This window comes from Myxocyprinus asiaticus, chromosome 3 (assembly GCF_019703515.2).
Source record: "Myxocyprinus asiaticus isolate MX2 ecotype Aquarium Trade chromosome 3, UBuf_Myxa_2, whole genome shotgun sequence".
NCBI lineage: Eukaryota > Metazoa > Chordata > Actinopteri > Cypriniformes > Catostomidae > Myxocyprinus > Myxocyprinus asiaticus.
Window position 1 is genome coordinate 62,064,584 of NC_059346.1, and position 16,450 is coordinate 62,081,033.

At 38.1% G+C, this 16,450-nt stretch overlaps 1 protein-coding gene across 2 annotated transcripts in view; it reads right to left on the reverse strand.

Moving 5' to 3' along the window:
- Positions 1-12,841, reverse strand: part of LOC127426178 (MAP kinase-activated protein kinase 5-like) — a 155,240-nt gene extending 142,399 nt beyond the window's left edge. Inside the window, exons 1-2 of one of the 2 annotated variants that reach the window (XR_007894750.1) lie at positions 12,169-12,841; positions 10,647-10,720 (exon numbers count right to left, since the gene is read on the reverse strand). Coding sequence is in view for 1 of the 2 variants with exons in the window: in XM_051672802.1 (XP_051528762.1) it covers positions 10,647-10,720; positions 12,169-12,204 (110 nt within the window). In the remaining variant the exon portion in view is untranslated. The remainder of the gene's footprint in view (positions 1-10,646; positions 10,721-12,168) is intronic. The other variant, XM_051672802.1, reaches the window with a different exon arrangement.
- Positions 12,842-16,450: the final 3,609 nt, after the last annotated feature.

The following is a 16,450-nucleotide window of genomic DNA, read 5'->3' on the forward strand; positions in this document are numbered from 1 at the left end:
GCAGTGTATAATGGGGCAATCTCACAATTGCAGTGTGAGAGACTACCCTCTCTCACCTTTTTGTTCACTTCAATCCATCTTTAACTCACAAAAAAACAAACTCTCTCTTATTAATAAAGCTGTGTTTTGCCAATTTTCTTCATGATAAGAAATGCACAGTGACATATATTATGATTCAATAAGTTGCCATTGCATTATAATCTAGCTGCATTAAGCACGCGCACTCGAGGGATGAGTGTCCCCGCAACAGAGTGTACCTCAGCCGGGTGCAGTTTCAATCTCTCCCCCATAGATTGGGACACTTCGCGCAACTCATAGAATAGGCACTGACCGCACAGAGAAATGCCAGTTTCCTTATTATTTTAACTTTAATAAAGCTATAACGCATTAAACAGAACTGCATTAAAGATGTAACGCCGGAGTGTTTCCTTTAAAGACGCTCAACACGCAAGTTTTGCTTAAGCTGAGCGTCAGCTCCGGCTCTACTTATTCCACAACAAGTGTACTTCTGTATTTACTTATTTTGTATTTTTTCATTATAATTCCCTCATACTTTGTGATCTACATCACCTGAAGCTGTTTGGAAAGTTTATAGTGCGTCTGGACTGCGAGATATGTTTTCTTCCTCTCCTCAGTCAGGCGCGAGCTGCAGTGCTGCTCTTGTGTGCAATCATTAGAGTTTCATATGATCTTATGTTACGTTAAGATCATACGACTATTCGACAATGAAAATTTTTGTCGACAATTTTTTATTGTCGATGTTGTCGATAACGTCGACTAATCTTTCAGCCCTAGTATTTCTTCAAGAAACACATCTTTCCCCGCAGGAAGCTGAAAAATTTGTATAAAATTTGAGTAAACGTCTACAATTCAAATGTCTCAAACAGATTAAAGATTAATTAGGAAAAGTCATTACTGTTTCAGCAGAAATTCAGGGGCAAAGGTTGATTTTGACTAATATCTACGCACCTAACTGATGTCCAGGGCTTTTTTAAAGATCTTGAAGGGACGTTGCAAGCAGCTGGCACCCCTTATGATATCATATTGGGTAATGTCATACTTTAGTCTTTTGATGGACTCAGTCCTTGATCACAGTTAAGCAAAAGTGTGCAAGCCCCCTAGAGCAACATTGATGCTTCTCAGGATGTGTAAAAATCTAGGCCTTACAGATATATGGAGACTTTTGAACCCATCTGGTAGGGACTATACATTTTTTTCATCAGTCCATAAGATTTATTCTAGATATATATATATTTTTTAATAGATAGATCTGTTGTTGATTGCTCAACTGGAAACATCTTAGTCTCAGATCACGCCCTGGTGAGTTTAGAGGTTTTGCCACATATGGAGAAAAAGAAATCATATAGTTTCCACTTTAATGTATCCCTTTTGCAAAATCCTGAGTTTCAACAAATGTTTAAGGCTGAAATGAATGTTTATATGGAGACCAACTGGTCCTCAGTATCCTCTGTGGGTGTGGCTTGGGAGGCACTTAAGGTGGTTCTTAGGGGTTGGATAATACAATATGCATCATTCACCAAAATATCCAAAGCATGAGAACTCGTGGAGTTGGAAGGGAATATTAAAAGTGCCGAGGCAGAGCTGAAGCGCTGAATGTCATCTGATGGCCTCAGAGAATTGAACCGATTGAAATACAGATATAATACTATTTTGTTACGGAAGGTGGAGTTTTGGCAATTCAGGGCAAGACAGTCATACTTTGAGTCGGGAGACAAAAGCAGGGAAGCTTTTGGCTAGATACATAAAGCAGAGAGACTCTTTTTCTACCATTCCCTCAGTGAAATCTGCTGGTGGTGAAATATTTACCTCAGCCATTGATATTAATAATGCTTTTAAAGAATTTTATCTTGATCTTTATAGTTCCACATCTTCGTCTACTGATGAAGATATTAGGAACTTCGTGGAACCATTAGAACTCCCTAAACTGACGACTGAGCAAAAAAATTCTCTTGATTCTGAGATAACCTTGGAAAAGCTTGACGAGGTAATTAAAGCCTTGCCTACAGGTAAGGCTCTGGGGCCAGATGGTTTTGCTGCTTAATTTTTTAGATCTTATGCTACAGAATTGGCTCCACTTTTGTTAGAAGTTTATACGGAATAATTAAAGAATGGAAAGCTTCCGCCAACAATGTCACAAGCCCAGATCAGTCTGATCCTTAAAAAGGACAAAGATCCAAGTGAGTGTAAAAGTTACCATCCAATCTCCCTGATCCAGCTTGACGTAAAAACAGTCTAAAATTCTGGCTAACCGATTAAGTTATGACATCCCTTATACATATAGATCAGGTGGGGTTTATTCGGGGCCGCAGCTCTTCTGATAACATTAGGTGTTTCATCAATATTATGTGGTCAGTGGAGAATGATCAGACTCCGGTCGCAGCCATCTCACTTGACACCATTTGATATGGTAGAATGGGATTATCTTTTTATGATTTTGGAAATATACGAGTTCGGAAATACTTTTATTGGATGGATTAAGTTACTTTATAGACACCCGGTTGCGGAGGTACAAACAAATGGATTAATTTCAGATTATTTTACTCTGGACAGGGGCACCCGGCAGGGTTGTTCTGTCTTGCCCTGGAACCATTAGCAGCAGCGATAAGAAGCGAAGGTGATTTTCCAGGGGTGGTGTTGGGAGGTATGGCGCATAAGCTTTTGCTTTACACAGATGATATTTTATTATTAGTCTCTGACCCCATTAGATCTATGCCTTGCCTCCACAGAATTATTAATTTATTTTCTAAGTTCTCGGGATACAGAGTCAGTTGGTCTAAATCCGAAGCTTTGGCTCTGACAGCGTACTGCCCAGTAACGGCTTTCCAGCCAGATGCCTTCCAGTGGCCTAAACAGGGCATTAAGTATTTGGGCATTTTATTCCCAGCAAATTTGTCTGATTTAGTTAGAGTTAATTTTGACCCCTTAATAAAAAGGTTTTCGAGTGATGTGGGCAGGTGGGCTTCATTACATTTATCTATGATTGGGAAGGTTAATGTTATTAAAATGAGTTGTATTCCAAAATTCAACTACCTGCTACAATCTCTCCCTGTAGATGTCCCCCTCTCTTATTTAAAGCAATTTGATAGCATAGCGAAGTCCTTAATTTGGAATGGTAAGCATCCCAGATTACATTTCAGGAAGTTACATAGGCCGATTGACAAAGGTGGGCTAGCCAACCCAAGATTTGGTTTTATTATTATGCATTCAGTCTCAGACATTTGGCTCATTGGTCGCTTCCACCTGAAAGAGCCCCTCCCTGGTTTTATATTGAACAGGAAGTTCTTGCCCCTATTTTGCCATTGCAAAGCCTATCAAACTAATCGGAGAAGTTAAGTTACACTCCATTATCTCGCATTTGCACTCGGTATGGACAAAATGGAGCTCGGATGGAGCTTCTGAGATTATGGGAGAAAGATTTAAATTTGGTATTGGAGGAGGGAGTGTGGGTTAGGGTTCTAAAAAATGTCAAGTCTGCATCTAGAGATGCAAGGGTTCGCCTTATGCAATTCAAGATTTTACACAGATTTTATTGGACCCCCTCTGATTGTATAGGCTTGGTCTTAAAGACACACCAACCTGCTGGCAATGCCAATCAGAAGTTGAAGACACATCCCATGTCTTTTGGCGGGGGGTGTTAAGATCCAAGATTTTTGGTTGAAAGTTCAGTGTTGTTTGTGTGACGTTTTGGGCACTCAAATTTTAATTTGCCCCAGACTTTGTATTTTGGGCGATGGGGCGGTCATAAATTTGGGGGACAAACAAATAAAAAAATTGGGTTCTCACCAGTATTATGATTGGCAGACAAATTATTTTAAGGGGTTGGAAGTCGGCCGGAGCACCATCATTTCCAGAGTGGTATGCGGAGATGTGGAGGGCAGCTTTCGCGGAGGTGGCAAGTAGAAGGCTGGGATTTGGGGACTTGTTTTTCAGAAAATGGGGTAATTATGTTGTGGTTTTGGGGGAATCTTGGGGAAGGGATGGGGACAGAGAGGTCTAGTTTAATTCTGTATGTTTATTATATATATTTGTATTTATTTTTTTTTTTTATTATTTTTTTGTGTGTGTGTATTATTTTATGTGACCACATGGGTGTTCGTTAGGGGTTAGGGTGGGGCTGGTGATTGGGGGAGCGATATTAGTGGGGGTTAATGTTGATTTGGTGTGTATGTGTTGTGCTTTTCTCTGATTTTTTTTTTTTTTTTTTTTTTATCAATAAAAAATGTTAATTACAAAAAAAAATGGAAGTATACCTAGGGCTTTACTTTCGTCTCCACTTGTACTTTTCTGAACAAAACTAAAACTTTGCATTTTAGGACTTCTCACATTATTGTGTCCTTAGGATGATTCACTTTTGCTGTATTCCTCATGATAATGTATCATGTTAAATGAATACATGTAAATGTAAAACGTAAATGTAATGGAGTAAATATCATCTATGCTATTCTAATTTTTTATTTGCTGTACCCATCCTGAGGTTACCAGGACCTGACAGCTCCAGCTTTGGGATGCCTCAGAAAACTACAGTTGAAGTCAGAAGTTTACATACACCTTAGCCAAATACATTTAAACTCAATTTTTCACAATTCCTAAAATTTAATCATAGAAAACAATCCATGTCTTAGATCAGTTAGGATCACTACTTTATTTTAGGAATGTGAAATGTCAGAATAATAGTAGAGAGAATTAATTCTTTCAGCTTTTTTTCTTTCATCACATTCCCAATGGGTCAGAAGTTTACATACACTTTGTTAGTATTTGGTAGCATTGTCTTTAAATTGTTTAACTTGGGTCAAACATTTTGGGTAGCTTTTCACAAGCTTCTCACAAAACGTTGTTGGAATTTTGGCCCATTCCTCCATACAGAACTGGTGTAACTGAGTCTCCTTACTCGCACAAGCTTTTTCAATTCTGCCCACAAATTTTCTATCGGACTGAGGTCAGGACTTTGTGGTGGCCACTCCAATACCTTGACTTTGTTGTCCTTAAGCCATTTTGCAACAACTTTGGAGGTATGCTTGGGGGTCATTGTCCAATTGACCCATTGCGACCGAGCTTTAACATCCTGGCTGTTGTCTTGATTTGTTGCTTCAATATATCCACAGAACTTTTCTTCCTAATGATGCCATCTATTTTGTGAATTGCACAAGTCCCTCCAGCAGCAAAGCACCCCCACAGCATGATGCTGCCACCCCCATGCTTCACGGTTGGGATGGTGTTCTTCGGCTTGCACCTTTTTTCCTCCAAAAATAACAATGGTCATTATGACCAAATAGTAAAATTTTTGTTTTATCAGACCAGAGGAAATTTCTCCAAAAAGTAAGTTCTTTGTCCCCATGTGCACTTGCAAACTGTAGTCTGGCTTTTTATGGCAGTTTTGGAGCAGTGGCTTCTTCCTTGCTGAGCAGCCTTTCAGGTTATGTTGATATAGATACTTGTCTACCTGTTTCCTACAGCATCCTCACAAGGTCCTCTGCTGTTGTTCTGGGATTGATTTGCATTTTTCACACCAAATTACATTCATCTCTAGGAGACAGAATGCATCTCCTTCCTGAGTGGTATGATGGCTGCGTGGTCCCATGGTGTTTATACTATTGTTTGTACAGATGAACATGGTACCTTCAAGCATTTGGAAATTGCTCCCAAGGATGAACCAGAATTGTGGAGGTCCAGAATTTTTGGCTGATCTCTTTTGATTTTCCCATGATGTCAAGCAAAGAGGCACTGAGTTTGAAGGTAGACCTCAAAATACATCCACAGGTACACCTCTAATTGACTATCTTCTGATAGTCAATTAGAGGTGTACCTGTGGATGTATTTTGAGGCATGACATAATTTCTGGATGTATAAAGGCATGACATAATTTCTGGAATTTTCCAAGCTGCTTAAAGGCACAGTTAACTTAGTGTAGGTAAACTTCTGACCCACTGGGACTGTGATATAGTCAATTAAAAGTTAAACAATCAGTCAGTAAAGAATTGTTGGAAAAATTCCTTGTGTAATGCACGAAGACTTGCCAAAACTATAGTTTGCTAATATGAAATCTGTGGAGTGGTTAAAAAATTGTTTAATGGCTTCAACCTAAGTGTATGTAAACTTTTGATTTAAACTGTAACTACTGCCAACTACCAGCCAGACAGCAAGGAAAACCCTCAATGACACTGCATTGCATCATCTTGGTCCTTAGGATGGACTTCACAGAAAATTAACTAGTGCCAACTACTAGCCAGTCAGCAAGGGACACCTCACTGACCACTGCCTGCATCATCTCGGTCCTTAGGATGAACTTTACAGACAATTAACTAATGCCAACAGGGTTTATACAGGCACCACTGAATGAAAATCAAGGACATTCAAGCACTATTTCCAGCACCAATTTATAAATTTTCCAGGACTTCACAAAAGTAAGAAACTTTCATATAATTCAAGAGTAAATACAAGAGCTCCCATTTGTATTAAGAGTGATGTGAACTATATTTACAAGTTACAAATTACAATAATTCCGAAATGGCATTAATGGACCATTAACAAACGTAAAAGAGGTAACCGGCCAAGAAAAGAAATGCACAATCAAGATTGGGGAGTAACGGAATACATGTAACTGAATTACATATTTAGAATACAAAATATTTGTAACTGTTTTCCACTACAGTAATCAGAATACAGTTACATTCAATAAGTATTTTGATTACTGAAGATTTACATTGCATTTTGTTATTTATTTCATTTAATATTTAGTCTAGGGTTCCTGTATGGAGGCAGAATGATGACATGTATTTGCAAAAAAATAAAGCATTGCAAAAGACAAAGTTGTATTTAATTGCAAAAACAATGTATACTGTAAACAAAACAATTTAAATCATTTTTTTCCTCTGCAACAGACTTTTGGCATCAATTCTTTTGAAACACTTATTTTTCTTACTCATTAATCTGCAGTAAAAAAAATTTTCCTTGCGATTCTTCTTTTAATGTCCACGGTACCCATTTTCCTTTGCACTTCATATGCCTTTGCGTTTCACTCTGTGGCATTGTTTTGACATGGGGCGGAGTTTAGCACGACAACATTACACGGGGCGTGGCTTATTCAAGAGGTCAAGAATCATGCTCAGTTTACATGCACCATGAGGTCCGCTACCTTCAAAACAAGTGGATGCGATCAGTGGTAAAAAGTCACTGCGATTAAAGGTTTGTGTCATTTTGTCTTATTTCTAACCCAGAATAATATTAAGTAATGTTAGAAGCTGGAAGAAAAGCTCATTTTTAGAGTGGAAAGTCCTGGTTATATGTCTGATATCTGTGGAACAATTCATCAGTTTTTTTTCATAGTCTAATATCGATTGTCTATGCTTTTGTATTGGTCGCTGTTCATTTCCTGTGGTGCTGAAATGTATGCGACAGGTTTTGCGGCATCTTTTCTGCATGTTTAAAGAAAGCAGCAGCTTATTATCTTATTTCAATGTTAATTCTCTTCTTTCCAGTCATAATAAAAACTTTAAGATATGGATGGCGGTTTTACATGGTTCCTCACTAGCCGCGGATTCTGTTTTCTCAATGGGAGAAAGGCACCGCAAGCGGCTAAACAGATTAAGGTGGCAGAGTTTATCAAGCTCATTTATGAGACATCAGCCTTTTAGTCTTGCATGACTGCTTACGGCACACACTGCACAAGATACAAATATTTTATGTGTCATTGACCATCTCACAGAGATAACTTTAATCAGCCACCATTTGGCTTTTATTTATTCAGTTTCTTTTAAGCACAGTTTGTTCTGACGATAGGTTCCTGTTCCCTATATAATGCATTGTGTGGCAATCACTGTATATGGAATAGTGAAAAGCATGCCGATTTTCCAGGTATGCAGTCCTTAAATTTCTAAAAGCTTAATTTAAGCACTTTAAGCACCTTGTGCTTACCCTGATGCCAACTAACAGCAAGACAGCAAGAGACACCTCACTAACCACTGCCTGTATTATCTTGGTATTTAGGATGGTCTTTGCAGAGAATAAACAACTGTAAACTGTAGCCTATGCCAGTTCAAACAGCGAGTAAAAGCACCGATATACTTCCAGAAAAGTTCTTATTCGTTATTCATTCAGGGGTAAAAATAAATTCTAAACAGCAAAGCAATGGTATACTGTTTGAGAACATTCAGACACTGGTCACACCCCTGTGAAAGACGTTTAAAGGAGCATTTAAATATGAGGACGCTCAGTAAAACCTAAACTAATGTGACATTAAAATGACTTTATGCCTCATTCTATGAGTAGAATTCACATGGTCATTAAAAAAAGCTGTTATAAACACTCAATTATGATTTACAGTGATATACAGGTGCATCTCAATAAATTAGAATGTCGTGGAAAAGTTCATTTATTTCAGTAATTCAACTCAAATTGTGAAACTCGTGTATTAAATAAATTCAATGCACACAGACTGAAGTAGTTTAAGTCTTTGGTTCTTTTAATTGTGATGATTTTGGCTCACATTTAACAAAAACCCACCAATTCACTATCTCAAAAAATTAGAATATGGTGACATGCCAATCAGCTAATCAACTCAAAACACCTGCAAAGGTTTCCTAAGCCTTCAAAATGGTCTCTCAGTTTGGTTCACTAGGCTACACAATCATGGGGAAGACTGCTGATCTGACAGTTGTCCAGAAGACAATCATTGACACCCTTCACAAGGAGGGTAAGCCACAAACATTCATTGCCAAAGAAGCTGGCTGTTCACAGAGTGCTGTATCCAAGCATGTTAACAGAAAGTTGAGTGGAAGGAAAAAGTGTGGAAGAAAAAGATGCACAACCAACCGAGAGAACCGCAGCCTTATGAGGATTGTCAAGCTAAATCGATTCAAGAATTTGGTGAACTTCACAAGGAATGGACTGAGGCTGGGGTCAAGGCATCAAGAGCCACCACACACAGACGTGTCAAGGAATTTCAAGGAATTCCTCTTGTTAAGCCACTCCTGAACCACAGACAACGTCAGAGGCGTCTTACCTGGGCTACGGAGAAGAAGAACTGGACTGTTGCCCAGTGGTCCAAAGTCCTCTTTTCAGATGAGAGCAAGTTTTGTATTTCATTTGGAAACCAAGGTCCTAGAGTCTGGAGGGAGGGTGGAGAAGCTCATAGCCCAAGTTGCTTGAAGTCCAGTGTTAAGTTTCCACAGTCTGTGATGATTTGGGGTGCAGTGTCATCTGCTGGTGTTGGTCCATTGTGTTTTTTGAAAACCAAAGTCACTGCACCCATTTACCAAGAAATTTTGGAGCACTTCATGCTTCCTTCTGCTGACCAGCTTTTTAAAGATGCTGATTTCATTTTCCAGCAGGATTTGGCACCTGCCCACACTGCCAAAAGCACCAAAAGTTGGTTAAATGACCATGGTGTTGGTGTGCTTGACTGGCCAGCAAACTCACCAGACCTGAACCCCATAGAGAATCTACGGGGTATTGTCAAGAGGAAAATGAGAAACAAGAGACCAAAAAATGCAGATGAGCTGAAGGCCACTGTCAAAGAAACCTGGGCTTCCATACCACCTCAGCAGTGCCACAAACTGATCACCTCCATGCCACGCCGAATTGAGGCAGTAATTAAAGCAAAAGGAGCCCCTACCAAGTATTGAGTACATATACAGTAAATGAACATACTTTCCAGAAGGCCAACAATTCACTAAAAATGTTTTTTTTTTATTGGTCTTATGATGTATTCTAATTTTTTGAGATAGTGAATTGGTGGGTTTTTGTTAAACGTGAGCCAAAATCATCACAATTAAAAGAACCAAAGACTTAAACTACTTCAGTCTGTGTGCATTGAATTTATTTAATACACGAGTTTCACAATTTGAGTTGATTTACTGAAATAAATGAACTTTTCCACGACATTCTAATTTATTGAGATGCACCTGTATATGCAGTAGAACATTTTTAATTTGTATCGTTTAGATTCTGAATTCATGACACTAATAAGCTAACACACTATACGCGGCCATATTATAAGCTGATTGCACTCTGTTATTTTACTTTATGATGACACTGATTCATCTGCAAAGATATGTTTATAAAAGAGTGTTGATGTTCAGAATAAAGGTATGTGATAGAGGCATATCTTACTTTGGCCAGATGTGTGAATAGCTTTGTTAAATTATTATGTAAATGTAACATTATTTTAAATTAACATTAAGGTTGCAACACATGACACTTTTTTGGAGGTGGAAATGGACCAAAGAATTATTTAGAGCCTGATGAAAGGAAAACAATATCTGTTATGGAGTAGGAAACAATCATTTTCACAGTCCCTACTCATGGGTACAGTCAGAATAGAATACTAAAGAAATAGAATTTAAAAAGGTTCCAGGTGCTTAGATGATGAAAAGTATCCAATAAATGCAATTAAGTATGATATGTTATACATTAATTAATTGCAGTTATCTAAAAAAAACAAATCTGAACCACTGAAGAGTGACCCAGGAAAACCCTGTACACATGCTAAATTATATTGACATTTGTTCATTGATTTGTTCATAAAGCCAGAGAACAGGCATATTAAGTCTGGTTCCCCCCAAGGGTTGAGAGCAGTTTTGAACTAAACCCCCCCCACCCCCCACCCCCCATTGTTCACACCCCCATACCTCACAGGACCACTGATACCAGCTCCAAGTTTCTGTGTCCAGTTGATGTTATACTCTTCCAAAATAGACGTCTCCTATAAGATGAACATATAGAGAGTTTGGGAACACTTTGTGTGAACCACAACACTGACATTAATAACAAATTCTGTATAATAAATATGAAAAAAAAATTCATTAAATATGAAAAAATTACTAACAGATTTTTTTTTCTTAAAGTGCACACTCATTTTCAAAACACTTCACTGTACAACTTAAAACTTTTTAAAATATTGTGCATGTAAATTTAAGATATTATTTTAAATTAACATTAAGGTTGCAACGCATTACTTTTTTTGGAATAAGAACTGGTATACTTGGAAAAAACACATTAAACTAATTTAATTTCAAATTTTTAATAAAATTGTCTTGTTCAAATATTTGCAAAAAAAAAAAACATCAAGATTTTCATAGTTTTGAAAAAGCCTTGTCAAAATCCTGATCCATTGAACCGTTAATAATTTTGAACTTTGTTATTTGCACATAAAGAATTGTCTTGTTACAGTTTTGTTTCAATATACTCTGTAGTTCATTAAAGTCAAATCAAACTTTACATACACCTATATTTCACAAGCTCTTAAACATCATCTTAGATTACTAATCATGTTCATCTGAGGTAAACTTTTTCTTCAGCTCACAGGTGTAATAAGCTTTTAAGAAACATGTCACGGTTTTGTTGCAGTTCATTAAAAGGGGATTTTCCACTATCACAAATAGCTAAACGGATATGTTCCATGGTCCAAGTTCCTGCTACCAGTCTTCCTTTAACATTGTTGTGCTAAAAAGCTCAGTTGACAACACAATGTTTACTGCATTAACATGCCAACATCAATAGTTTTATGGAGTATGTAAATGCACATATAATTCAAAAAGGTTGAATTATAATATTGCCAAACACAAAATGTCTTCTAATATTAACATTGTCAACATTATTAATTTACAGGACTATTTCTTGTTTATTATACTGTATTTATAGCATGTTATTTAGGAAAAACGAAATATTTTGCAAAAAGCATTATATGCACTAAGTTTATTTCAGCCTTGCAAACTACACACCTTGCAAAATACATACTTGCAACTAAATACATAATATTCTTCCAGAATACTGAAATATCACAATAGTGGTCCTTATTAAAATGACTGCAGGTAGTTCTATGCTATACAACAGTAATCGTGTATTTATGGATTTTAAAACTTTGACAGTTCTGTGTTTTACTGTACATAAGCAAATAGGTCTATCCTTGTATATAAATTAAACAAACTGTGAACAGCAAATAGCTAACACTTTTTCTGACGGAACACAACCTTGGTAAATTTTACAAATTATTCTTTTAAATTCTAAATGAAACAGCAATGGAAGCAACACATAGTATAACAATAATATTCTTGCTTAATGCTATTTAGGATTACTAGTTGTTATTGAGAAGAAAAGACATCACATCTTATTCGTCGTTGACCTGCTAGTAGTCACATAGGTTGTAGTTACCTTAATGAACCTGTCCACGTTGGTGTCCTCGGACATGATTTTCACGGTGACACCTTCACAGCGCTCTGCACTCTTTTGCTCCAACAGGCTCGAGCAGGTTTTACCCAAGCCTTCGAGGTGATTTTTAATCAAGTCGAGTTAAGATGCCGGCTTGTATAAAATGTTCATGTTGGTTGATGAACTATTAAACCACTAAATTTCAGCGTCTTTCTTTGTCCAAACTGGATGGGTAACTGGAGTTAAATTTAAGAAACATTCAAACTCCTCGGTATGACATCAAAGATACCAGTTGAAATGCTTTTGGTATTATGAATAAAATTCTACGGGACAGCAGAACATAAAGACGCGAGTTAGCTACCAACACAAGTTCACCGTGTGTTTGGCCAACATCTTATACGAAATAAAATTTAGTTAATTCCTGTTCGGCTGTCTTAATAGGGAACGCTAGCTATAAAGCTAACTTTCAGAAATGGTATTTCTTGCATTCATTGCACGTACTATTATGTGTATCTGATCCCTTTGATTCTACAAGTTTCGCTCGACTCACCGGCATCAAACAGTGTTTTGTAAAGTACCACAGAGTCTAAACACTATTATAAGTTTATTTGTTATGGGTCCTTTTGTTACCTCTAATCCAAAACTGAGGAAGAAAATTCTTCTTTAGTATACGCAACATCGTGCAGCCAGCAGTTCAAGCGCATTCTGCCACCTAATGTATTGGAGATGCGGCTGAATCAGCTTCTCTTTTCGTTCACCACTCCACATTACATTCACCATCGAAATTTTTTATATAGCATACATGGGTCATTCTCAAAAAATAATCTTACTTTCCGACTTACAAAATATTTAATTTTAAATTAATTTCAGTTTTCGGCCATAAAAGCTGAGGATAAACATCTTAAACATATTGAACATCCTTAAAAAAAAAAAAAAAAAAAATTCATAAAGGACAATTTGACTGTTGTTCTTTATTTTATTTATTTTCACGAATGAAGCAAGCATTATTAAACCAGTGACGATAACACCAGTGACAAATTATCTTAAAAGACGAATGTTCAATCACTATTTACTATATAGTGGATGTCAGTTGCTGGGATTCTATCCAAAATGTTTTGCATTTTTTAAGTGCATTTCTAAAAATTAGACTTAAGAAAATGAATTGTTGTGCATTTCCATCCACTACGTAATGCGCATTATCATGAGGGAGCCGCCTCGTCATGATGGAGCAGCTGAATGACATTTCCCTGCTTTGGGGACAGTTTTATTTGCAAGATTGAAGTAAGTATCTAATTTTATAAAATGCATCCACGAAACATGCAGAATAAGTGAAATATCTGATATAATGTGGGCTGAAATAGCTACGATGCCCACACACTGCCAGTTTCCGCATACCTGGGAGTGCCTGCTCTCAAAACTGTTTTGGCGGATTGTGAGGACCCCCTTTATCAACCAGCTGTGGGTTAAACACTTCCAAATGAACGTTATTGTAACGTTGCTAGCAGGCAGGACAGGCAAGGAACGGACGAAGACAATGAAGCGTGAAGAACCCGAGTGCAGTTTATTTACAACGTGAAATCAAAAAACGTAAATCCAAAGTGAGAACAAAGTAGACATAAATGACTTGACTTGACTTGACTTGACTTGACTTGACTTGACTTGACAATGACACGATGTTACACCAACACAGTACTTGATAAAAGACAATGGCAAACATGAGGGCTTAAATACATGGACATGGGCAAACACATGACAATGACAACCAATAACAAGATTAAACTAATAACAAGATAACAAGACTACTAAAACATGAACCAATGAAAAGACAAGACTAATAAACAAGATACTCAAATAATGAACCAATGAAAACAAGACACATGTCCACATGAACAGGGGAAATACATGACAGGATCACATGACAAGATCACATGAGGGAACAGGAAATCACATGACAATAAAACAGGAACTAAACTATCAAAATAAAAGACAAGAACTCATGAACTAGAATTAAACGTGACAATTCAAAGAATTGTGTGCCAAGATCGGACCTTTCAGTGGGGTAGTCACATCAAGCTATCGCACACTCATAACACATGCAAACTCAAAACACGTCATTGTTTTGTGAATAAACAGTTTCCATCACCTTAATGCGCATTTTAACTAATGCGTAACTCTAGAAAAACCTCCTCCTCCTAGCGCAGTAATTTTTAAGCTAATTTAGAAAGTTTATTCGCATTCCATTCAGGATTTCTTATGCGCAATTTCAAAATGCATATAAAAATAGTTGGACGGAAACCCACCAAGTGAGTGCATTATTGACTTGTTTCATGTGACATCACTGTATGACCTGCGCTGCCACGTTTGTGACCAAAATTCCATATATACTGTAATTAAACTGGAAATGCACACAGGACGATGTAGGTTACATTAATAACACCCAGACTGTATAAAGGTATGTCATAACTGTAACACATGACATTGAAATAAATAAAAGCACTATAATGTCAATATAATATACAGTCCTATAGTGTACAGTGTATATTCAAATGTTAGTCAATAAACCACACATCAAAAGATTATGAAGCACAGACTTTATTCCCGCCATCAGACTACAATGAAAACATATTAGTCGCCTCGATTGTGTATTCTCATCACAGATGTTTTGTAATATTGTGACCCAATCAGACCAGAAAACAACACAAAATCATTTTTAACTTCTGAATGAGATATGTTTACGATGATGTACTGGGTAGGCATGTGTACTCATGGGTCACACATCAAACTCGCTGGTGTACTGAGATTAATCGCGGATAAAATATATTTAAATGTTAGAGAAAGTCAAATTTGGCAAAATCTGTGCTGACCTCAGACCTATATGCTCTTCTCTTGGCATGGATCAAAAGCAATTTTTGATGTTTTTTTTTTTTTTTATATATATATCGTTTCACGGGTGTTTTTCCATTCACAGCCATTGCTTCATGGCACAGATGGTTACAAATATGCCGGCTGCGAGGAAAAAGTGACGTCACTGAATCAGGTCAGTATCAGCAAGGGGTGAACCAAATGGGGTTGGGCAAGATGGCGGCCGTGGTGGATGTAATTCTGTGAGGTTGAAAAGTTTTTCCATTTTCCTCGCCTTTATGTTACTGATTATACTGGTGGTGATTCAGTAATCTTTTTATTTTATTTTATTTTTTAACAATTTTTATTGATTCCATTCATAAGACAAACACAACATAAAATACGGAATCAATTATATACATCAAACCCCTCCCCCTGAACATTCCCTCCCACCCCCCACCCGACACAAACAAGCACTACAGTGGTGACCAACAATTAGAACATAAAAATAAAAAATAAATAAAAAAACATTAAAAAAATATATTGTGGCAGCGGGGGCGTGGTCGAGCGTCTGTCCGGAGAGAGAGAAAGCAGTAAGGGCACTTGCACCTGAGCTAGATTATGTGTAACACCTGTCTCTTACTCAGTGAGTATGGGGAGAGCAGCATATAAGCAGCCACACCACCAGCAGAGAGAGTGAAAGAGTTTGGCACAAAGAAGGCCACGGTGCTCCTGAAGCTGAAGCTGTTACGTTTAACCTGTTATGTTTATGAAGCTGATGTGTTTAAATGACTACGTGTTTATGAAGCTGATGTGTTAAATGCCTACGTGCCTGTGAAGCTGATGAGTTTGTACAGTTGTAAAGCACTGAAGTGGCCTATTAAAAGTCCTATCTGAGCCAGGAAAAACCTGCTTCCCTGTGTTCTCCTTCCCGCCTGTTGTGAAGATGTTCTACACTGGTGCCGAAACCCGGGATCATTGAGGTACGCCCCATGGAGCCCTCCCAGTTGGCCGAGATCCTCCAGTCCCTCGCCAGCCTACATCAGAACCACCAACAATTCCTGCTTGAGCTCCGCCAAGACCAGGGTCGCCGCTTCTTTGAGATCCTGCGAGTTCAAGCAGAGGACCGGCATGCGATCCGGAGGCTTCTTGGCCAGGAGAAAGCCCCGGCTGCGACCCCGGACAACAGTAGCCCTCTGCCCCCACCCACCCTCCTGAAAATGGGGGCGGAAAATGACGCGGAGGCTTTTCTTGACCTTTTTGAGCGGACGGCTGAGGTCTGGTGACCAGTGGGCGGCCAGGCTCATTCCGCGGGCAGAAGAGCCCTCTTCTTCTCTCTCTCTCCCTCTTTCCCCTCCCCCTGTGTGTTCCTCCTTCCCCTCTCACTCTGCTCTCTCTCCAGAGCCCATTCTATCCCCGCGGAGGCGAGGAGCTCTGCTACCGT